The following is a 25,508-nucleotide window of genomic DNA, read 5'->3' as shown; positions in this document are numbered from 1 at the left end:
GGAATTGCAACAGCCTTGACAGAGGCCAGCAGCTGCTCTTGGACTTTTGGAAGCTCACTGAAGTCGGACACGGTCAGGGCATAATTGGGGTCAGATGAAATTCTCTGCAATTCTCTGCTATCAGAGCCCCTCGATCCTATTCCAAAGGTCAAAACTCCAAGCTCTTTCAGAGAGGAGGCTGCTGCATCAACACTGTCAGATGACCTTCCCCCACTAAGCAAAACCAGTATCTGCGGCACACCATCCAGTTGCCTGCTGCCAGAGGTGGCAGTAAAGACATTGTCTCTGACGTACTGGAGACTGGCCCCCGTGTAGAGGGGTCTGCCTCCTTTGTGCCTCAGACCTCTGACACTGTCAAGAATGTCTTCCTTTGTCGTGTACGTGTTAAGATAGAAATGGACCTCTGTGTCTCCACTGTACTGGACCACAGAAACGCGGTCTCTGTTCTCATCTATGTCCAATCTCTCCACCATTCTTTGCACAAACTCTTTCATTGCTGGGAACCCATTCCTAGTGCCATCTGATCCATCCAGCAGGAAGACAACATCTCTCCTCTGCCTACGGCCCTCAGCTAAGAAATAACAGTCACACGTAAGATGGGGGACATTGTAAGGAAAAAAATAACGGAATAGGGAAAACAGCATATTGCATTACATAGTTGATGCTTTGCAAGTAATCGTGCTTTCTGTGTTTTTTCCATATCATCTCACCTCCCGCAAAGATTTACGACTCAGGAAGAAATCATTTTCCTTCTCTAACTAACTAGAACAACATGTAAAGCACACCTCACTACAACATTAAAAGCTGTGAGGAAGTAGAAGAAGCATGTTTATTTCTTTCTTACCTATCGTCGTGGTAGTGGTAGACGTGACCTCTACAAATACTGTGTCAATGTTGCTGAACAGCTGCTGTTGGACACTTGGAAGGTCAGCAAAATCACTTACTGAGAGTGCATAACTAGGCTCATGGGAGATCCTCTGGAGTTCGCTGCTGTCTGAGCTCCTTGACCCTATCCCAAAGATAAGCACTCCCAGCTCCTTCAGGGATGACGCCGGTCTATCAACATTATCAAATGACCTTCCACCACTCAGCAGAATCAGTAACTGGGGCACACCTTCTTCTACACGTCTGCTTCCAGAGGAGGCAGTGAATATATTGTCCCTCACGTACTGCAAAGCTGCCCCTGTGTTGAGGGGTCTCCCTCCTTTGTGCCTCAGACCCCTGACTGTGTCAAGAATGTCCTCCTTTCTTGAGTATGTGTTAAGGTAGAAATGGGCCTCTGGATCTCTGCTGTACTGGACCACGGACACGCGGTCTCTGTTCTCAGACACATTAAGTCTCCCCACCATCCTTTCAACAAAGTCGCGCATCGCAGGGAAAGAGCTCCTAGTGCCATCCGAACCATCCAGCAGGAACACCACATCCCTCTTTCGCTCAGCTAAGGATAATGAAATGGAACACAGAGTCACGTGAGCACTTGGCATCTGATATTTTCTGTAGGTGTATGCATGCTCTAGCTGGCAACAGCAAATGGGAAAAGACTCTCCCGCCCTTTAAGTTATTTTACAACCAATCCGATGGCCACATGTTAGTCCCATCTGCTAAAATAATACCTCGTTTTGGTCAAAGTAAAACTGCCTAAATTTAATGAATGAGAAGCAGTGAAATAAGGTCTAAATTTAAAGGTTATATTGGTCAAAAGACAAAAACTTTGCCTAAAGCAAGCTAACGAGTGAATGAACAAACACTTTAAAATCTATGAATGTCTAGTCTAGAGTTCAAGCCCTTGGCTTTTTAGTCTAATTTCCCACGGCTCTGCTCACATGCAGTGCTAACTTAAACTGTTCAGGGTCAACTGCACGCTTTGCAAAGAGGTGCTCAGAGTACTGTTTTCTAGAGGCATGCGGGAATCTGTCTTACCCGGCACAGTAGTTGTCACCGGCTTGACTTGACCAAGCACATTGTTGAGGGAGCTGATAAACTGCTGTTGGACACTGGGAAGGTCAGAGAATTCATTGATGGACTGTGCATATGTAGGATCATTGGCAATTCTCTGCACCTCTCTGCTGGAATTTCTGGTGCCGACACCAAAAATCAAGATCCCTCCCTGTTTCAAGGCGGAGGCAGGTGTATCTATGTTATCACTTGACCGTCCTCCACTGAGGAGGATGAGAATCTGAGGGACACCCGCTTGCTTTCTACTCCCCGCAGAGGCGGTGAAGACATTGTCCCTCACGTACTGGAGAGCTTCCCCAGTGTTGAGGGGTCTCCCTCCTCTATGCCTCAGACCTCTGACAGAGTTCAAGATCTCCCCCTTTGTTGTGTAGGTATTCAGATAGAAATTGACCTCTGCGTCTCTACTGTACTGCACCACGGCAACACGGTCTCTGTTTGCATCTATGCTGAATTGCTCCACTAATCTTTGCACGAAGTCACGCATCGCTGGGAAAGTATTTCTAGTGCCATCTGATGCGTCCAGCAGGAACACTACGTCCTTTCTGGCTATGGCGTCATCAGCTAGGAAAAGAAAACAGCATCATTAACACCAGGACATTTCAAAACATCTTTAGAACATCATGTTAGTTCACTACTCCTTTGACTATCTAAGCTGCGAGTAATCAACAAGGCACAGCCTGTCAGAAAGCTCTTGTGAAGTTCTGCCATGCACATACCGGTCAGAGTCGGAGAAGTTGGAGTGACAGGCATTGCAACATCCTGGACAGAGGCTAGCAGCTGCTCTTGGACTTTTGGAAGCTCACTGAAGTCGGACACGGTCAGAGCATAATTGGGGTCGGATGAAATTCTCTGCAATTCTCTGCTATCAGAGCCCCTCGATCCTATTCCAAAGGTCAAAACGCCATGCTCTTTCAGAGAGGAGGCTGCTGCATCGACACTGTCAGATGACCTTCCCCCGCTAAACAAAACCAGTATCTGCGGCACACCCTCCAGCCGCCTGCTGCCAGAGGTGGCAGTAAAGACACTGTCTCTGACGTACTGGAGAGCTGCCCCCATGTTGAGGGGTCTGCCTCCTTTGTGTCTCAGGCCTCTGACACGGTCAAGAACGTCTTCCTTTGTCATGTAGCTGTTCAGATAGAAATGGACCTCAGCATCTCTACTGTACTGCACCACAGAAACGCGGTCTCTGTTGGCCTCTATGTTGAATTTCTCCACTACTCTTTGCACAAAGTCACGCATAGCTGGGAAATAATTCCTAGTGCCATCTGAACCGTCCAGAAGAAAGACTACGTCCCTTCTGGATGTGGTGTAAGCAGCTAGGAGGGGGGGGGGAAACAGCATCATTAACGGCAAGAAATATCAATAACGTTCATTAAACTTCAGAATGTCATATCAGTTCACCCCCTCAATAACTGTCCAAGCTCTGGCTAACATTCCCAATGCTCAAAAAAATATATTTTTTAAGAAAACAAAGGGAAAAGAAAAAAGGGAGGGCATTAAGTAGAAAGGGGAGACACAGTGTACTATGACGTTCTGCCATGCACATACCGGTGACAGCTGGTGATGTTGGAGTGATGGGAATTGCAACAGCCTTGACAGAGGCTAGCAGCTGCTCTTGGACTTTTGGAAGCTCACTGAAGTCGGACACGGTCAGGGCATAATTGGGGTCGGATGAAATTCTCTGCAATTCTCTGCTATCAGAGCCCCTCGATCCTATTCCAAAGGTCAAAACTCCAAGCTCTTTAAGAGAGGAGGCTGCTGCATCAACACTGTCAGATGACCTTCCCCCACTAAGCAAAACCAGTATCTGCGGCACACCATCCAGTCGCCTGCTGCCAGAGGTGGCAGTAAAGACATTGTCTCTGACGTACTGGAGACTGGCCCCCGTGTAGAGGGGTCTGCCTCCTTTGTGCCTCAGACCTCTGACACTGTCAAGAATGTCTTCCTTTGTCATGTACGTGTTAAGATAAAAATGGACTTCTGTGTCTCCACTGTACTGGACAACAGAAACGCGGTCTCTGTTCTCATCTATGTCCAATCTCTCCACCATTCTTTGCACAAACTCTTTCATTGCTGGGAACCCATTCCTAGTGCCATCCGATCCATCCAGCAGGAAGACAACATCTCTCCTCTGCCTACGGCCCTCAGCTAAGAAATAACAGTCATGGGTAAGATGGGGGACATTGTAAGGAAAAAATAATGGAATAGGGAAAACAGCATATTGCATTACACAGTAGATGCTTTGCCACTAATCGTGCTTTCTGTGTTTTTCGATATCATCTCACCTCCCGCAATGATTTACAACTCAGGAAGAAATAATTTTCCTTCTGTAACTAACTAGAACTACAGGTAATTCACACCTCACTACAACATTAAAAGCTGTGAGGAAGTAGAAGAAGCATGTTTCTTTCTTTCTTACCTATCGTCGTGGTAGTGGTAGACGTGACCTCTACAAATACTGTGTCAATGTTGCTGAACAGCTGCTGTTGGACACTTGGAAGGTCAGCAAAATCACTTACTGAGAGTGCATAACTCGGCTCATGGGAGATCCTCTGGAGTTCGCTGCTGTCTGAGCTCTTTGACCCTATCCCAAAGATAAGCACTCCCAGCTCCTTCAGGGATGAGGCCGGTCTATCAACATTATCAAAAGACCTTCCACCACTCAGCAGAATCAGTAACTGGGGCACACCTTCTACACGTCTGCTTCCAGAGTAGGCAGTGAATATATTGTCCCTCACGTACTGCAAAGCTGCCCCTGTGTTGAGGGGTCTCCCTCCTTTGTGCCTCAGACCTCTGACAGTGTCAAGAATGTCCTCCTTTCTTGAGTATGTGTTAAGATAGAAATGGGCCTCTGGATCTCTGCTGTACTGGACCACGGACACGTGGTCTCTGTTCTCAGACACATTCAGTCTCCCCACCATTCTTTCAACAAAGTTGCGCATCGCAGGGAAAGAGCTCCTAGTGCCATCTGAACCATCCAGCAGGAACACCACATCCCTCTTTCGCTCAGCTAAGGATAATGAAATCGAACACAGAATCATGTGAGCACTTGGCATCTGATATTTTCTGTAGGTGTATGCATGCTCTAGCTGGCAACAGCAAATGGGAAAAGACTCTCCCGCCCTTTAAGTTATTTTACAACCAATCCGATGGCCAAATGTTAGTCCCATCTGCTAAAATAATACCTCGTATTGGTCAGAGTAAAACTACCTAAATTTAATGAATACGAAGCCATGAAATAAGGTCTAAATTTAAAGGTTATATTGGTCAAAAGCCAGTACAGTTAAATTAAATAATAATCAAAAGACAAAAACTTTGCCTAAAGCAAACTAACAAGTGAATGAACAAACACTTTAAAATTTAACAGTACCTAGAGTTCAAGCCCTTGGCTTTTTAGCCTAATTTCCCACTGTATGCAAGAGTGAATATTAATCATATTAGCAGCAGCATTTAGCATCTGTGTGTATACAGCTGGAGCAGAACGCATTTTAGATCATTTGTAATCACTCTGAGGACATGCTGACAGTAATAGACATGAAACAGGTTAAATTAAGTATTCTTTCTTGTGTATGCATTTCAACTGAGGTTTGCCGTATACATAGGTGTTTATCCTAGTGTTTACATTCGTCATTTCTTTGTGATTAATTTTTCATTGTGATGAGTTTGTGGTTTATTTCAGATGCACACAGTGTCAGAAGCACGCACTTATCACAGTCATATCGATTACAGTGTAGCGGGAGACGCTGGAGATCATGATGTATGGCTGTTACAGTTAGTTCCTAGTGAAATGCATTATGGGTAGTTTACTTCGGGAGAATTGTGCTCGTGCGACATGTGGTCTCGCTGTGCTGTGTAATTCAGAAAATGGAGAAAGAACATTTATATTCTGCTTTTATTTCAGTTCATTCAGGTCAGTCCATCCAGGGGTTTTTGTGCACTGTAACTTTGACAACTTTTATCTGCAAGAAAAATGGCATGCATCGGCTAACTTTTCTCATCAGTACACTAACATAAATTTGTGTTCAGGTCTGCTGCTGGCCAAATGGGGAACCCTAAGCAGGTTTGTATCGTTGTGCCCCCCTTCCTCAATTATGATGATGGAAAAAAAAAACTACTATAGGGGTGAAAATAGAACTTTAATCAAATACAAAAGTAAATGAATACATTTTATTATTTACAAATTACAAGTGTAGCTCTCAACATTTACCTATGGCTATAACTTAATTATGACTCTAATTTATTTTATAGTCTCAAGCATTCAGAAATCATGCAAAAGGAAATTAAGCAGTTTTACTATGATAAAACCGTGGTTTATTTTTGTGAGGGTTGTGATATGCACATTTTTTGTAGAAGAAATCATACAGGCTGTGTCATCTATAGCAAAAAAGTGGCCAAAAATGAAAGATTAAGTGAATATTTGAATTAAATGTTTGGCCAGTAGCCTAAACAAGGATTTGATTGTCCTGTAAGTGTAAGAGCAGCAATTACATGGCATTTGGCTCCTTTTGCAGGCATTTGTAATAAAATGTACATAAATTGTTTATTTTGTATTTGCCTACATTATGTATTTTAAAAGTATTATTATTAACCAATCATTATTGCCTCATTGTTTTTTATATATAATGTATTTTAAGTCATTTTAAAGGCAATTGATGTCTTATGTCTGTTTTTATAGCAACAACAACAAAAAAAATATTACAGTATATTAATACTTCTTTGTAAATTATTATTTGAAGTAACAAAACCATGGTTAATTTGCAGTTACCATGGCTACAAGAACGATGATAATACGATGCAATGTATAAACATTTTGTTAATTAAACATTGCATGTAGTTCAAGAAATTAGGCCAGTCGGTGTGGTAGCCCAGGCTCACATAGCCATGACCACTATTGTTAAATTGATCGGCATGGTAGCCAAGACTCACATAGTCATAGGCCACTAGTGTTAATCTGGTTGGCATGGTAGCCAAAACTCACATAGTCATAGGCCACTAGTGTTAATCTGGTTGGCATGGTAGCCAAAGCTCACGTAGTCATGGGCCACTAGCGTTAAGCTGGTTGGCGTGGTAGCCCAGGCACACATAGATAGTAATACATTCAATTCACCTGGCTCTTTGAAACAGCAGAAGTACGATAGATAGATGGCGATAGATCTGCTTGTTGTGGGGGCGAATTATTCTTGTTTTGGCTTGTATTGTCTCTTCTATGTCTTTTTCTGGGGGGGGGGGGTTATTTCATGTATTTTTTATTTGCTGCAGCAATGTTTCTTACATGCTCACAGCAGCATATTGTGAATGCATTGGCAGTAGCAAGCAGCAGATCTATTCTGACATTAACATTATCATGTACATTACCATGCTAATCCCTCAGAGAGTTGTCATGACAGAACTGTCATGCAGTGAGCGCGCTACTATTCAGCTTCCTCACTCTGCACAGACACTTGAATAGCACACATTTTTCTAGGTTAACGTTAAAGAGACACCATGTAATGGTGCTACTACTTACATGTTTCAGATGATAAGCCAGATTTCAGGTTGACAAATTAAATAAATGTTTGCATCAATGTAAACAAACGTTGTGAATGATCGGACTACTTGACTTCGCCACTTTCTGTAGGTTTTTTTTCCCTGAGACTAATAACATTTTGATCAACTAAGCTTCTTCTCGTTGAGTAATGGTCAGTCGACTATTAGGGGGCAGCCCTACATAATAGCAACATTTTAACCTAATTATCATAATACATTTCTGAATATTAAAGAGGTATTTTATTCACTACTGAGCAGAAGCATTATTACACTTACCTATTGTTTCACTTTTGTTGTAACTTGGAAAGGCTTTCATTGCTTCTAATAGCTGTGTCTGGATTTTTGGTAATTCACTGAAGTCAACCAATGAAATCACTTTATTTTCAGAAGAAAGTGTATGTAATTCATAAGAGTCTGAGTACTTTCCTCCTATTCCATATATTATTGCCCCACTTTTTTTTAAAGCAGAGGCTGCTTCAGAAATGCTGTCCTTTGATTTTCCACTAGTCAGGAGAATTAATATTTGAGGGATGCCTTCTTCGTGCCTGCTTCCAGAGGCACTTATAAAGATATTTTCCTTTACATATAGAAGGGCTGAGCCTGTGTTTAAGGGCCTTCCACCTTTATGGCTAAGCACTTTTACTGCATTCAATACATCTTCCTTTCTTAAGAATGAATTCAAATAAAAATTTGCTACAGCTACATTGCTGTATTGAATTATTGCGATTCTATCATTGTTAATTCCCACATTGAGATTTGTGATAATATTGTACAGAAAATCACGTATTTCTGGAAATCCTCTTCTTGTACTGTCCGAACCATCCAAAAGAAAAGCAATATCCCTTTTAAATCCTGTGCCTAGAATTGCAATAATTACAGAATTAAAGATGCACCTTTAAAGTATTGTTATGTAAGTATGCTTAGTTTCATTAGTAATATACAATGGCAGGAGACAAATAAAAATTTTTTTTTATAAATAAATGTATACAGAATTTTATTTCCAGCAATAAAATACTTTTTAACTTTATATTTAATTCAGCTTTCCATTATAAATAAAATAAATAAAATATATAAATTGAAATGATCAGCCTATACTGAAACTCTCAACATGTTACTTAAAACTTCTGTGAACATCTATAAATGTTTCTAAAGCAATGTATTATTTTTTATTCTTACCATCAACTTCTCTGTCTCCTTTTTGTCTTCCACCCATAAGTTTTGTAATGAGGATTTGGTGTAAATTTTTTAAATCATGAAAATCAGAAACAGCAAAGGCATAATCTTTCTTCGAAGAAATGGCTTCCATTTCAATAGGATCAGTCAGCCTTGACCCAATGGCAAAAATGGCTACTCCCATACTCTTTAGTGTATTAGCTGGTCCACGAGGAGAATCTCTTGATCTGCCACCAGCCACAAGCACAAGATTTTGGCTAGCACTGCCTTTTTGCTGACTTTGAACACTAGGGGTAAAAATACTGTCTCTAACAAACTGCAAAGCCTGGCCAATATATTGCGGCCTTCCCCCTTTTGGTTTGAGGTTGCGCACAGCATCTGCCACCTCAGAAGTGGATGTGTATCTACTGAGATTAAAGCTTATTGCTGCAGTATTACTGAACTGCACAACAGCAATTTGATCTTTTTCTTTACCAACATCAAATTTCTCTGCCAAACTGGCCACAAAATCTCGTATAGCTGTGAATCTATCACTAGCATCATCTGATCCATCAATAAGAAACACAATATTCCTTCCTGCATCCAGAGTCTGGCCTACAATAAATAAACAAGGAATATTTCCATAAAGGAAAGGAAACAGTATTTAAACAATTCTATAGAAACACAGAAGATTCAGTGTTTTTTTTATCTGCTTCCGCCAAGTCTCTTCTTCATGTAACAAAACAGCATGTTCAACAAAGACATAATTTATCAAATTTCTTACCCCCAGGAGTTGGAAACTGCTCAGGAATTTCATCACCACTTGCCAAAACAGAGGCAACTCTTTGGACAATGCTGTTGATGGAGGTGAAGTCAGGGACAGAGAAAGAATATGCTGGTGTTGTAGACATTGTCTGTAACTCAAGTGTATCAGAATTACTTGTGCCAATTGTAATGACTTTTATGTCGTTTTCTCTTAAACTTTGTGAAATGGTTCTGACATCATCACCAGATCTACCACCACTAAATAAGTACAGAATCTGAGGTACACCCTCGTGATGTCTGCTCCCAGAGGATTGTGTAAAAATATTTTCTTTAATAAACAGTAGAGCAGCTCCAGTATTCAGTGGCCTTCCACTTTTGTGCCTCATAGATCGTATGGAATTAAGTACCTCTTTTTTGGTTGAGTATGAGCTGAGATAAAAATTAGCTGTGGGATCCCGACTGTACTGAACAACTGCCACCCTATCAAGATCTTCCTCCACATTTAGACTCTCAACTATCCTCTGGATAAAATTGCGAATTCCCTCAAAACCAATTTTAGAATCATCAGATCCATCAATAAGAAATGCAACATCCCTTTTGACAAATTCTGTAAAAAGAAATGAAATGAATAAATGTAACTATAACAAAGTACTTTAACAGTACATTCTACAGCACTAGATCATGTGTTAAGACTAATCTAAAGCATTGTTTATGCTATCAAGTGCTATAATACATAGAACACTGCTGCCAGTTGCTGGTGTGCACACATACATAATGAAATTAATTAATTTTCTCTTACCAGAGACTTGAGGTGTCATTGTTGGTAGCCTTTGGAAAGATAGCTTGTTCATTAATTCTAAAATATTCTCTTGAACATCAAGAATGCTCTCAAAATCAGAAATGAAAAAGTAGTTCGGCTGATGGGATATTGTTTGTAACTCAAGTGTATCTGCATTTGTGGTACCAATACTAAATGAAATGACACCAGTGTCTTTCAAAGCTTTGACTGGACCACGTATGTCATCGTTGGACCTTCCAGAGTTCAAAAGAATTAGAACCTGTGGCACACCCTCCAAAAGTCTACTTCCGGCAGCCGCAGAAAACAGGTTGTCCTTAACATATTGTAGGGCTGCCCCAGTGTGGCGCTGCCTTCCTCCTTTATGAATTAAACGTTTCACATTATTTATAACATCATCTGATGAGGAATATGTATTCAAAAGGAAATCAAAGGCTGCATCATCACTGTACTGGACCACTGAGATACGATCTTTATTTGGTGCCACATTCAGTTTCTGAACCAGGGTCTGAACAAAGTTCTGCATTCCTGAGAAACTTTCCTTTGTTTCATCAGTGCCATCGATTAAAAACACAACATCTCTCTTTCCAGCATCTGTTGCAATGAGCATAAATATATACAGTTATGTCACTAGCTCATAACTCCCTTAAATCAACCACATTCCAAAAAAAAAAAAAAAAATTGTCCTTACCTGTTGCAGTTTGTGGAAGCCTCCTGGGCTGACGAGGAACTCTTTTTACATATGATAAAAGTTTTTGTTCAATGGTTTGAAGGTCATCAAACTGAGGAACAGTAAGGGTATGACCAGGAGTATATGAAATTGCCTGGAGTTGAATAACATCTGCATTTTGATTGCCAATACTGAATGTTACAATTTGATCCTTTTTCAGAGCAGCAGCTGGAGCTCTAACATCATCATAAGACCTTCCTCCAGTCACAAGCACAAGCACCTGAGGAGCCCCCTCTAGAATTCTGCTCCCAGAAGAGGCAATTAATATGTTCTTTTTGGTATAATCAAGGGCTCTTCCTGTGTTGAGGGGACTTCCTCCCTGGTGTTTCAGACTCTCAATTGAATTGAGAATGTCTTGATTTGTGGCATGTGTGTTGAGGTAAAAATGCACCTGTGGCTCTCTGCTGTATTGAACTACAGACACTCTGTCTCTGCTTGGCCCAATATTGAGTTTGTCCACCACTCTTTGAACAAACTGACACATTTGTTTAAATGCATCCCTGGTGTCATCAGACCCATCCAGAATAAAGACAATGTCTCTTTGAGCTGCATCCAATTCAACTGGGATGAAAATTAAATGTTTTTAGTAAAACAGACTCTTATAAAAGTGTGAGACAAAACATTATTAACACAATTAATACATAAAGCACATTATTTCATGTGGTGATTTTTCATAGTAGTAACAATCAAATTCAAATCTGAATGAACAATTTACAGACAAATTTACAATACAAATACATTTTGCTATGTTTGTGTTTTTTAAGAATATGCTGACAATATCTGAAGCAAAGAAAAATGAAAAATGTATGATGGAATATCACTAGTGTATTTTCAAGCTCAATTTAATAAGTAAGATCAATTAAGCAACCAGAATAGAAAAGGGGAAAAACAAGGAGTTGAAATACCAGTTGAAATACCAGCAATGATTGAGAAATCATTGGCTCAAACAAGAGCTTTAACCTGAAGGGGAATCTCCACAAGTAGTAAGACGCTTCCATGGTTAAGAGAACCAGTGGAAAACCATGGAAGTTCTCTAATGGACAAGGCAAAAGATGAACAGAACAGGTAAATATTTAGTGGTCAAGGCCATTAATTGCCATTCTTTAACATATGTTAAGAAAGATGAATCAATAAATGGCCTTATAGTTAAAGCAAGCAGTTTAGTGAAGGAAGCATCTTTTCGTGAAGTTTCATGTCCAAACTCTCAAATGCCCAAAGTCAAAAGAAAAGGTTTGAATTTGAGGAAAATGTCAAGTGTTGTTATTCTTACCAATGATAGTAGGGGGTTCTATTCCCATTTTGGATTTGATAAAAGAGAGGATATCAGGCTGTATATTTAAAAGTTCAGCAAAGGCTGGAAGATTAAAATGAAATCTAGGTGAAAATGCTATGCTTTGGAGCTCTGCCTCTACAGCATTCTTTATTCCAATGGCAAAGGACAGAACTCCAATATTTTTAAGATCTTCAGCTGGACCTGCCACATCGTCAATGGACCCTCCACCAGTCATAACAATCAACAGCTGAGGTACTCCTAGCTGATGTCTACTTCCAGAAGCAGCAGTGAAAACATTGTCCCTGACATACTGTAGTGCTGCCCCAGTATTTAGATTTCTTCCACCTTTCGCTCTTAAGCCATTAATGGCATAAATTATAGCTTTCTTACTACTGTAAGTATTAAGTAGGAAATGAGTCAAAGCATCTTCGCTGTACTGTATTACAGCAACTCGAACAATGTCCTGGTCAATGTCAAGATCCTCTGCCATTCTCCGAATGAACTCACGGATGGCAAGAAATCCATTTTTGGCGTCATCTGAGCCATCAAGGAGAAAAACTATATCCCGTTTGTTAATTCCTGTGTCAGGCAAGTTACCAAGAAAAGAAAAAGAAAAGGATATTGGAATACATCTGACTCATTCAGTGTAAAAATTTAATAGCAAAAGCTTTAAAAGTGTACAAGAGTGTTTCAAAATGCATGTAAATCAAAGAATATCAGTGACATCGAACCCTCAAAATTTATTTTGTGGGTCAGGATGTGAATAGCGTTGAATAAGAAAAGGTCTTGCAAGTGAAATATAGTTCTAAAACACTTCCATGAAACGAACATCTTTATGTGCAAAAGATGTCAACTAAAGAGATGGAAGATATAAGAAAATATTTAAGAAGAAAGATTTAAGAAAAAGGAATTTTCAGTTCCACCCTAGAATTAAGCTCTATTCAGATGGGACTAGTTTTACAGGGGGTCGTTAGAGAAATGTTTCACAGATGTACTTGGTGATTTTAATCCCATCTGAATCTGCCACGTCCGTGTTTTTCTCACACAACCTCTGTAATAATTCCAGTGCAAATTACCTACTGTTTTTCAGCAAACTCAAAAATTGTCTGAGAAAATGAATCCCGTCCGAATGCGAATGTCTGCGATTGGCGAGCGATATTTTGTTTTTCACAACTCGTTTTTCATGTGTGTTTTGGCCAAAGTGAATTACCGTAGATGCTTTTACCACAAGCAAATTTGATATATTTGCCTCTTGGCAAAGAAATAAAAAAATAACAATAATAAAAACCAAGAGCCAGATCACAAACTGTTTATACTGGCTATTGTAATATCAGCATCAGGTAAGATTACTCACTTTCATTTCTGCACTTAATTACATAATGTTCTAATTACATATATACCTTTCTGAAAATTAAACATGGGTTTACTAAAAAAAAAAAAAGATAAACTACAGTAAGAACACATTAACATGGTTTTGCTATACTAGTAGCCATATAGCTTTACCATGGTATTTGTAGTAAAACTGTGATTATACTAATGGTAATCAATTCGAATGAGTGCATGATCTCTGTGACACCTAGATTTACCAAACAGACTCTCCCACCTCTGGAACAAACATGGAAATTAGTCCCATCCGAATTGGGACATGACAATCGGTCAGGTGATAAGAATCAAAACTCAAATGTAGTTTAGAAAACAATTCCCATCCGAATAGGGCTTTAGAATATTAACCTAAATATGGCAATTTATATTACATTTAAAGCATTTAGCAGATGCTTTTACCCATAACTTTTGTTTTTGGAATTTCTCCTAATTCTTTTTTGGATATGCTTTAGTGTAGAAACTATTTGTGGTGGTATTAAAGGAAGGCCATTAAATCAGTCAATATAATGTGTGAATTGCAACTGAAATTAATCTTTCAGGGCCATGGCAGCCCCTATTATCTCCATATAGTCATCCACTCCCAGATAAAGAATTGAAGACATGGTGCCTCACAAACTGGAGGCCTGCACCAGTGTTAGCTGCTTGTCCACCTTTGTGTTTCAGGACTATTGTTGCATTTAGAACCTCCACCTTTGTTGAATAAGTTTTAAGATAGAAGTCAACCAATGGATTGTCACTTTACCGAGTCACAGAAATTCTGTATTAGCTTTCCTCCACATTAAGTTTCTCAACAAGCCTTTAAACAATATAAAACACTGCACCAAATCCACTTTTAATAGTGTCAGAATGATCCAAGAGGAACACAATATCTTCGGCATCAGAAAAAATAGTACACAAACAAGAAACACAGAATAGCAGGGTACCCAAAAATAAACCACTAATGCACTAATGCTTTTGCAAGCATACAGAAGACCACAGAAACACAAAAAGGAAAATTGTCTTACCTTTCTCTAGAAAATCCTTCAGTTCTGGATTTGGAAGGTTTACATAGTTCTTGAGCCTTTCATGAACAGTGTGGAGCTGGCTGAATTCCTTCACATTGAAAGCAAATGATGGATTGTGAGAGATGGCCTCAATCTGTTTAGGATCAGCATTTTTCACTCCAACACCAAAAGGAACAACTCCCTCAGTCTTTAGGGCAACTGCAGGTTCTTTGACACTGTCTCTTGATCTCCCCCCAGTCAAAACTATCAAAAATTGAGGAACATTTTCACGGGCTCGACCACCATTTGCTGGTGACAAGATAGTGTTTTTCATGAAAGTCAAGGCAACTCCAGTATTTAAACTTCTTCCACCTGCCAGACTGAGTCCACTTACAGCTCTCAGCACCTCATCTTTGGATTGATAAGTGTTCAGGTAGAAGTTAGGACTTGGTCTCTCACTATGCTGGACCACAGAAACTCGTACTTTGTTAAAGCCTATATCCAGAGGCTCAATAACTTTGGAAATGAAGTCACGGATATAGGGAAAATCACTTCTCACATCATCAGAGCCATCAATTAAGAATGCAACATCCCTTTCTCCTCCAGGGGGACTTGGTGGTTCAAGATCTGTGAAAGATTTTAAAAAAGAGAGAATATAAAATAAATACAATAGAATGCTTAAATATATACAGTACAACATAAAAGTTAGATTGTAGATTTCTGAAGACAAAAGAAAATAAATGCAGGTTATTACAAAAAAAAAAAAAGTGGTGCAAAAAGTATTTTATGTTGACTAATTTGACATGTACATTATAGTGATACTCATCACCACAAAACAATTGTTTTTTAGTCACTGGTGCCCACTGGTAGAAAGTATTTATTCACTGGCATGTTTGTTACCTTTTATTAACCAATTTGGAAATAAAAGTCTGATAACTGAGGTGCTGCATCATTTCAGTTATGCAGTATGTTTAATGCACAATTATATACATCTTAATATATTAACTGAATAAAATATTATTCAACAAAACTTGTGGGTTTCTTAGATAACAGTTCGGATGTTCCATTTGTGCCACACCCCACTTTATGGAATTTATATACAAAATTAAAATATCACTAATCGTTGACTTTCTTCCTCATTTAGGGTGACCACTAGGTCAAGTATAATCTTTTTTTTTCTAAGCCACTGATATAAATAGAAGTGTCCTCTCTGGTCACACTATATACAATAAATATATGGTGATATATTTTATATACTTTTTTTAATATAAAGGTGCTTTAGCTCACCTGATTCTGTAGTTTCCCCAACAACAGTGACAAGTGGTGTCATAATATCATCAACAACACTTGACAAGTCAGCAAAATTTCTTCTGTAGTATGCCAAATCTTCAACAAAAGCGACAGTTTTCAGGAAACGTTCCTCCACTTGGCCAGCTCCAACAGCGAATGTCAAAACACCTGCTAAAGCTACCTTGTCTGCAATCCTCTTGACCTCATCTTCAGATGGTCCTCCTGTTATTAAAACCAGTACCTGCTGGATCCTCTCTCTCCTACGAGACCCAACGGAGGGCTGAAAGTGGTTTTCTAGGGCATACTGTAGGGCTGCACCAGTGTTTAATGCACGTCCTCCCATCAAACTCAGCCGAGCGATGGCAGAGAGCACATCCTGTTTGGTGTTGTAAGTGTTCAGATAAAACTCTGTTTTCTGCGTTTCAGCAAACTGCATTAGTCCAATACGCACTCGCTCAGGTCGAACGTCTAGTCTTTTCACCACTTCGGTAATGAAATTCAGCACAGGTTGCAGGTTATTTCCAACATAGTTAGATCCATCCACCAAGAAGACAATGTCTCGGACAACTCTCTGGTTGTGGACCGTAGTAACATCCACAACTGTGCCTAGAAGATTTTATATAACCACAATTTTAGATATCTTAGTACCATTTAAATGAAGTTCAAGAACCTCAATTTGTGCTATAAGACAGTATCAATGGGTAAAAATGCATAAGAAAAGATATATGGTTTTGAAAAGTATTTTATTTATCTAGAGGAGTGCAGGGCACTAACTAATGCAGGGTTAGATGTAACACAGTTTAAATATTTTCACACATGCTAGCATAACCAAATTTCATGATATTCTGTTATATCAACACTATATAGAGAAAAAGTGCGCCAAAATTCAAACAGATTTTGAAGATATCGCTGAATATTTATTTTACCATAGCAAAAGTACATTTCTGGCTGAAGTAAATTTGTCATCTCACTTTATAGTATTAATTTAAAATAAGACAGCTCTGGTATTATTATAATCTCCAATCTGTTACTTATCAGATTTAATCACTTTTTAATGCTTCAGATACTAGCAGATGACACCAACTGGTTCTAAATTCTAGTTGCACAGATAGGGAACATTGTAACACTGCGTTACAATGTGCCCTGCTATTATTAAAACTATGCTATTCTATTAAAGTATAGTGATGTAATTTACACTATTTACTTTTATGAATTTTAATGAGAAACAACAAGAAACAGGTGAATAAAGACTGACAATCAATTAATGTTCAAGAAATTATTATTTCAAGAAATAATTTTGGCTCGATAATGTGTCTCCTGTTCTGTTTGAGCTGTGTGTGGAGGGAGGGGAGTGTTGTGTTCATCTCTGTGTTTTTCTGAATGACTGAATGTGTTTCTTCATCTATTTGCCCACATTGTTTTGAACTATAATGCATAGCTGTGTCTTCTGATCAGGGCTGTCCCAAGCATGGTTGCAATGTATTCATTGTCAAACTCCAAAATTAATTAATTAATTAATTCTTAAAAATTGCATTATTCTATTTGAAAACGTGAATCATTTTATTTTATTAACAAAATAGTTTAGTTTGTCTTGTATACTGTAATATTTTTTCATTAGATCAGATAACATTTTAAGCTGTCATGTGGTCATGTTACAATGTGTCCCTCAAATGTTACAATGCACCCACCTACAAGTCATGTTGTCACATTTCACTTCCATTTTTGAGGGCAAATAAAGAAAGACATATACACTGTAATTATGAAACAAAGTGACATATTTGTGCAAGAAAGGTGTGAAATTAATATTAATAAAGATTATTTTCTAAACCATTGAATGTCAAAATGTGTTAGGTTGGACCCTGTGGTCACCTATATTTCCCTTATTAATTTAAATATTTATCTATATAACTAATACTTATGAACAATTCAATCTGGTTTTTTTTTTTTTATAAACAAAATTAGTATGTTTGTAGAATTCTAAAGATTACCTGTGTCAGTTGGATCCTCTGTTACAACAATACCAGACAATGTAGAGAGAGGGGAGATAATTACTTTGGGGTTACGCAACAATGCCCTAAAGTCCTTCAGCATGAAAACCACACTGTCATCAAAAGCTATTTCGCCGAGCTCATCCTTATCGGCAGCCTTGGAGCCTGCAGCCAAAGTCAGAACACCCATTTTACGAAGGGCATCAGCTGGTTGTTGGACACTGTCTTTGGATTTTTTACTGGTTAGGAGCAACACAAGCTGTGGCACTTGATCTTTAATGCGGCTCCCACTCTCAGCTGTGAGCATGTTGGTCCTCACAAAATCCAAGGCAGCACCAATGTTGACTTCATTCGAAGCTTTGGGTTTTATTTTCGCAAGGGCAGAAGTTAGTGATTCCTTTGAACTGAAAGAGTTGAGGTTGATTTCCATTCTTGGGGTTGTGGAAAACATGGCCACTCCAACCTGTACCTGATCAGGACCAATCGGGATGGTGTCAATAAACCTTTTGATGAATTCTCGCACTGCATTGATTAGGATGGAACCCATGCTACTGTCAATGAGGAAAACAATATCTCTCTTCCCAACAGCCAAAGCTAAAAGGGGAGAGGGAAAGAAGAATTCTGCTTAGTCCTTCAGCAAATTCTAACCAAAATCAAGTAAACTAAATTAGCTCTCATCATTATTTAAAATTAATAATTAAGGTTTAGCTTGAAGTTTGTTTTACAAATACAGTGTATGAACCATCAACATTCTTTTACTTGACATAAAGATGGCATAAATAAATAAGAAATGCAGTGTAAATTAATTAGCATTAAGTGATCATTCATTTCAAAATTGACATTTGTTGTGACCAAAATGTAATAATATCCTGAATAAACATACAAACACTTACATAAATTTAGATATCTCTCTCCACTTGAAAGCTGTGTTATAAACTTGTTTTTGTCTAAATATTGTCTTTTAGAGAGAACGATCAATGATGAGAGCCGTGAACTACAAAACTTTTTGTATGGTTCATTGGCAAACAGCATATGTTTTTTACAGCATTGGTTTTAATCCAGGTCCTAGGGACCCACCACTCTGCACGGTTTGTATGTTTCTTATCTGCTCCAACCTGATGAGATGATGAACTGAATCAGGTGTCTTAAATAAGGGAGACACTCAATGTGCAGAACAGTGGGTCCCAAAGACTACTAGCTTAAAATATGGTGTATAAGTGTTGCCTCTAGAATACCAGACAAATAAATACTGAAAATATTTGTGGGAAAAATGAAGAAAGATAGAAAAGAAACACAAAAAAAAAATTCCAAGTCCCTGTATTGTTATTATTTCCCACTCTTCAGTTTCACTATGGAATCCCCCTCATATGATAATTACATACCTTCTGTGAACTCATTTTCAACCACAATGGTGCGCTGGACAACCCCATTAATGTATTGCAGTATCTGGTCACCCTCGCCTGCCACTGTTCTGACATCAGGAGCAGACAGAAGAAAGCTTTTGTCTGTAGCAATAGCTTCCAGCTGGGCAGTAGCAGAATCACCAACAGCAATGCCAAAGGTGTACACATTGGCCTGCTTTAGGGCCCTCTCGCCCTGACTGACATCATCAGTGGACTCCCCGGCACTGATGACCACCAGCACCTGGGGTACCCCTTCCTCAGCCCTGCCTCCTGCATCTTGGCCCAATAGACTGTCTGCCACCTCCTCCAAAGCAGCCCCCAGATTTGCCTCATAACCACCAGGGTACTTAAGCCCCCGGATAGCACTGAGGACACTTTCTTTGTTGTCATAGCTATTGAGATAGAACTTAATGTCAGGGTCGGCACCATAAAGCATAAGGGCTACACGGATTGCATCCCTGCCCACGGCAAGCCCCTCAATCACTCGGACAGCCAAATCACTGATGAGGGGGAAGTTGGCAGCTCCAATACTCTCTGATCCGTCAATTAAGAGTACAAGGTCGGCTGGCTCAGGGGCTTTGAAGTGAAGTGGAGAGAGGACAGAGAGACAAACAAAATATAATGCAAAATGCGTGGGTTAAAAAAAGGAAAGAGGGAGAGTGTAAGGGGAGGGGTGCAAGCATAAAACATAATCATGGATAATTACAATCCATCATAAAAACACAACACAAACACATTATACTGCATGTCTGCTGAACAAAGGAAGATGCTCTGCAACTTTCTCATTTTCATGCTCTAAAAGTGTAGAATTAAGTTTACAGTGTATTTAGAGTAACTGTGTGTACATTACAAAGATTCTGTACTGTTCATGTGTTTGGGCAAGGCAATTGAATCTTTTCATCTTCTTGTGTTCAGTCAGACCATGCAGACTCATGTTACAGTATCCAGTGATAACAGCACCAGTCATGACTCTTCTGTCTCATCTTTGGACCTTCATAAATATTTTTTCCTGTCACTTCTTTCAACTGTACTAGCTTTTTTTCACATATTTGATTGGTAATGACCCCATGAAATCGCTCCACTATCACAGTTTTATTTCTTGTGATAACAGTACTAAAACCAAATTTATGACCAGGATATATTGAAAGGTTTGTTTAAATAGTCAATAAGCTTTATGTCACAAACATGAGCCATGATAATCGACTGCATGGTGATATTAGGGGAGGGACATTAATGTTCTAGACATGTCTGTAATATAGGATGAGCCATTAATCATTTTAGCTTTATTTTCCAAAAGAGATGGTTTAGTAAATATAAAATGCATACAATGATCTGCTAAAAGTGGAATTTGTCATCATTTTGGAGCACACAACAAAATACTACTGATGGCTAAAGGCTAGCCTACATAGACAGAAAAAGGCACAAACCTTTTACCTTCAGTTTATGGGGTCTTTAATGTTTAAATTTAGTGAAATACGCCCTTTGTTTAGTAAACAATTCAAAGATGAGAACATTTGGATTCATCACTGTCTTAATTGTGGAGAAACACTTTTTTTACTTAAATGGTTACACAGTGGAGACAGTCAGCACACGAACACATAAGAATCAGACATTAAGCTCTCAAGACATAAGCTTTGCTGGGTGGTTAGCCATCATCAGCTACTGATGATCTCTAATACAGAAATCAGTGAAATGACATCTAAAGAATTTAGGCTCCAATATGGAAGTGAATCTAACCTTCATTGATCATTTTTTAATGAATTTAGTAAAGGAATGGATGGATAAGTAAGTAAATGGATAATGGCAGAGAGACAGAAAGACAGCTGATAGTTTTGAAATTACATCTAAAATTCATTATTTCACGTCTATTTCCACTAATGCACTAAAAACAGCAGGAGTCACAGCATGCAGAAAAAGTGACTGATATAAAACTAGTCATGTTAACAGTAGGGGAATTGTTAATTGGGTTATTTCTAGTAAAATTTTTCATGAATTACCCATAGGGCAACTGGCTGTGGTCGTTCCCAATGCTGACAGTAGATCTTAAAACCTTTCAGAATTGGTGGTGTAAACTTAAAACTCAGTTATCCATTGAATAGAATTGCTATTGTTCATTAGGAGTTCTGAACAAACTACAGCATACTGCTCTGAATGGCTTGTAGTTATTTAAATCAGTTTTTTCTCTTCACTGTTTTTAATATGAGATTTCAAAGTTTTAACACAAGTGACCAGCACTGATGGGGGTTTTCTGAAAATGCTCCTGTTGTTACTTGCTTTTGCATAAGTATTGTTGTTTGCTCATATTGTTACTTGCTGTTGCACAAGTAGATATAATTAAACTTAACTTAAATAAAACTCTCTTCCCAGTCAAGGGAAAATAGCACAGTAAACTGAATAAAGTGTGACATTTAAATCTCAAAGAAGAGTAAAGAGACAAAAAAAAAAAAAAAGATGGACTAAACTTACCATCCTGAGCTTCAAGTTTTTGGAACAGGCCAAAAACCATGACACCCCAGAGTGCATACAGTAACAACCGGCTCTTCCCCATTGTCCACAAAAGCTGGACAGCTGGAATAAGACAACAAAACTGCTTTTAAGTTCTTGGGAAAATGTACAGCATACTAGAGTACAGGTATATGGGTACTCTCACACAACACCCCTTTATTTCAGATAGAACTTACTCAATTTCTATGGCACTAACACACATCAATTTTTTTTATCCACAGTTCTGAGATAACTTTGCACAGTCTGATAATGTTTTGCTTTCAAATTATAGGTGTCAAATGATCAATATGCTAAATATATTCCCTTACTGGGTTGTTTGTGTTCTCATCTTATCTCATAAAATATAACATAAACATCCTCTGAAATACCTCTGGTCTGCTTACGTGTATTTTTAGGAGGAGAGGAAAAGTTTTGGCAGCACAGTGAGATTTATGTGACCTGTTTCCACCCCATGAGCCAAATCCACACAGCTGTCAGATTTCAGGATTTTAAAAGGTTTTCTAGCCACATCAACTGTCCTCACTTGCCAGTAAAAACCACTAAGAAACCACACTCAGAAAAAAAGCATCAGAGTACTGGACACAAACAAAAATGCCGTAACATGCAGACAGACAATTACCTCAACACAGAATGTCCCCTCCCTTTTGAGCTCAGAATCACACTGAAAAGTTCTATCGTAAAGTGGAAGCCTACAGGAAAATAACATGTTTCCATCACATCAGTCTCAGAGTTGCTGGACGCACTGAGTCACAGGTTTTGGTAGTTGGTTGCCATGTGACCACAAATGCAAATATGATTTAAAATTGTTTTTTTTATATAAGACTTTTTTTAAAGGTTTTTAAAGGCATTTTGATATATACTTTTGTTCTTTTTTTTTTGCTCTTATAGTTATAAATTAAAAATTTTATTTTTATTTTTTACATATTTAAATTTGAACAAAGTAAAGTGAACAAAGCAATGTCCTCAGTGAGGAACAGCCTTATTTGTCCTGAGGAAAAATCATGTCTTGTCCCAATTCAAACATTCCTGACATATTCATTATACAAATAAATATGCCTTTAAATAGTTTAAATTATTTTATTTTAAAAGCAACCTGCCATTCGAACATTTTTGTACTACTCTTTATATTTAACATGAAGTGTTGTTAATATTGATATTTTCAAGATATTTAACAAGAATATATTTTTTTTTTTTTAGATTTGATTGGATCGTGACAGGGGCGTCGGACTGGGGGTAAGACCAGTACTGATTACCAGGGCCCCAAAGGAAGAGAGGGCCCTTGAAAAGTCTGGAATATATATTTTCAGGGGGGGGGGGGGGGGGGGGCATTAGGCATTAGGACTGCCTATGCATAGGGCCCGGGATCTTGTGCAGCGTCCCTGGATCGTGATAAGAAGTAGTGCTATGAGAATGGAGCCAGTTTGTTGGAGAGTTGAAAACCAAAAGGAATTTGTGACCATCATCCAATATAGATGTCACCTAGTGGTGTGTCTGAGAAATAAAAACTCCAAGCAAAAATTCAAAACTGGGCATGTGAATAGAAAATTACTGATATGAACATACTGCGTATAGAAATCAAGAAACAAATATAATAATAATAATTAAAACCAGGTCAAAACATAAAAATATTTCCCAAAGTATTCCCCTCACATTCAAATAATGGAAATCTCTTTTTGATCATATTAATAATTACATTATTTTCAGCATGATTTTGCTGCTTCATTCAGTAAAGTTGTAGAGAATAAACTTATTCAATCATTTTTTAAGCCCAAGCAACAATAATGTTATGGAAAAACATATAAATTGTACCAAAACCAAGCTCAGTCAAAAAACCTTAACCGCCAAAAGAGTATTACTGGTGTCTCATTGACCTCTAGTGGATTGAGTTGGAATAACTACTTCTCCCAGACAGTCTTTCTCAACGCATGCCCAACAGAGGAAATCTAACGCCCACACTCTCAGGAAAAATGTGCAAATTTTTTTTTACTTTATATAGTCACTGCATGGGGCAGTATAATCAAACTTTCATACCTTATCTTCCCCTAAAGGGTGCATATCAGCATCCTATAGTTCTGCGCATGTTTGTGGTGACAATCACATATGTCTGCATATATATATATATATATATATATATATATATATATATATATATATATATATACATATACATGCAAGTCAATGGGAAAGTACTGCAATAGATTTAGGTTTTCTGGTGTTTTCAAGGTTCCACATCTGGTTCTGCTTCACTTAAGTTTAATGCCTCAGCTCTAACTCTCCCACAATTCTCTGTCTATCTGGCAAAGACAGTGGAAAAAAGTGTTTCACATCACCCTGTCTTTGCAGTGCTGTGCAAAAGGTGCGACTTGAATAATCTCTATAATAGTTGAAAAGTAACACTCTGCCTCTGTTTAAATTAGTTTATAATCAATATTATCCGCATCCTGGTGTGTTAGATATCATCTTGATGAAAACAAAATCAGCATAACAACCAAAACAGACAGTTAAGATGGTAATTTTGCAATATAACCTTTTAGAAAAATGTGTATTTTACACTTTTACATAACATAATCATTAAGGTAAATGTAATCATATCACAAACACATGATTGCTTACTGTAACCGTGCTCTCAAAAACTTTCCTACAAATTTTTCACTCTTAACACACCCTTAGAGCCCCTCCTCATGTACTTTACTTATCAGAGCACTCTGCTCTGCCTCTTCTGCAATGACTCTTCCTGTGGTGCAGGAAAAATCCCCTTTCTCCCAAAGCTCCGGAATTTAGTGTACCCATAGAATTCTTAACATTAAAACTATAATTAAGAAGTAAAACCACCTACACATTGTATGCATTGGAAAAGTCATGCAGAGAAATTAAACTTTACAGGGTAAAAAGGGTGCATACACAGCATATTTTAGTAAAAAATGGATGTTGGCATAGTTTTAGAATGCATGCATACAAATACACTACAACCTACACCATCTTGTACAGTCTCACTCATGAACTTAAATCTTTCTTTTATAAAGACATATTTGCATGATTCATATATAACAAAGCAACTTACCTCTGGAATACAGAATTCAGAGTGCTGTATTCCACAGACGTTCTATGGAATTTCAAATTACTGCAAAAAGACAACTCTTATGTCATTATCTTCCTGGTATATCCTTTCTGGGAACTGTTCTGGATGGGGCAGGCAGAAATGATGCTGATTAGCTCGTTTGCTGGAGCTCAATTGTGAGACTGTTGTCCGTTGAGCTGACTGTGTTCTCTCCAGAGAAGCAGTGCCACTCACTCCAGCCTGTGACAGAACACACAACTCAGAGAATCCTGGAGAAAAGCCATCCAATTTTATCCACCCCTCCTACTTTCCTCTGCACAGAGAAGAAGGAAAAAGCACAAAGAGTGCAAAAAAGTGAGCGAGAGAGAGTCATAAATGAGAAACAGACCCAAGGCTGTATTTGGTATGGCTGTTCCTTATTGAGAAGGTGATGTAAGAAACCAGATCAAAGATTTTTTTTCTTATCTCTCCTTACACTCCTCTAACTCAACTTTTATCCTTGGCTACCAACTGAAGGAATAATCCCAAACACAATCTTGCAAGACTCTAGTATATAAAAAGTGTGGAGTATAAATGTAGAAGTATTTGAAAAAAAAAATAGCTTTTTGGATTGTACTTAGATGACTGTGACAAACAAGGGTCTGGACGGAGACATTTGTTTCTAATTCTGAAGAGATGAATCAAGCATCATAAAGATCAT

General features: G+C 38.5%; 1 protein-coding gene across 1 annotated transcript; it reads right to left on the bottom strand.

Moving 5' to 3' along the window:
- Nucleotides 1-754: 754 nt before the first annotated feature.
- On the bottom strand, nt 755-25,180 carry LOC132095656 (collagen alpha-3(VI) chain-like). The gene is made up of 19 exons (XM_059500789.1): nt 24,812-25,180; nt 21,712-21,813; nt 19,225-19,821; nt 17,843-18,436; nt 15,852-16,454; nt 14,586-15,191; nt 12,196-12,777; nt 10,887-11,486; nt 10,199-10,789; nt 9,419-10,006; nt 8,659-9,249; nt 7,759-8,340; nt 4,376-4,966; nt 4,295-4,299; nt 3,505-4,204; nt 2,673-3,272; nt 1,921-2,517; nt 845-1,438; nt 755-762 (listed from the first exon to the last, which is right to left on the bottom strand). Exons 2-19 carry the CDS (start codon nt 21,791-21,793, stop codon nt 755-757), a joined length of 9,111 nt encoding a protein of 3,036 aa, XP_059356772.1. The 5' UTR covers nt 21,794-21,813; nt 24,812-25,180.
- Nucleotides 25,181-25,508: the final 328 nt, after the last annotated feature.

This window comes from Carassius carassius, chromosome 19 (genome assembly GCF_963082965.1).
Source record: "Carassius carassius chromosome 19, fCarCar2.1, whole genome shotgun sequence".
NCBI lineage: Eukaryota > Metazoa > Chordata > Actinopteri > Cypriniformes > Cyprinidae > Carassius > Carassius carassius.
The sequence above is the reverse complement of the archived record's forward strand: the minus strand, read 5'-3'. Positions and strand labels throughout refer to the sequence as shown.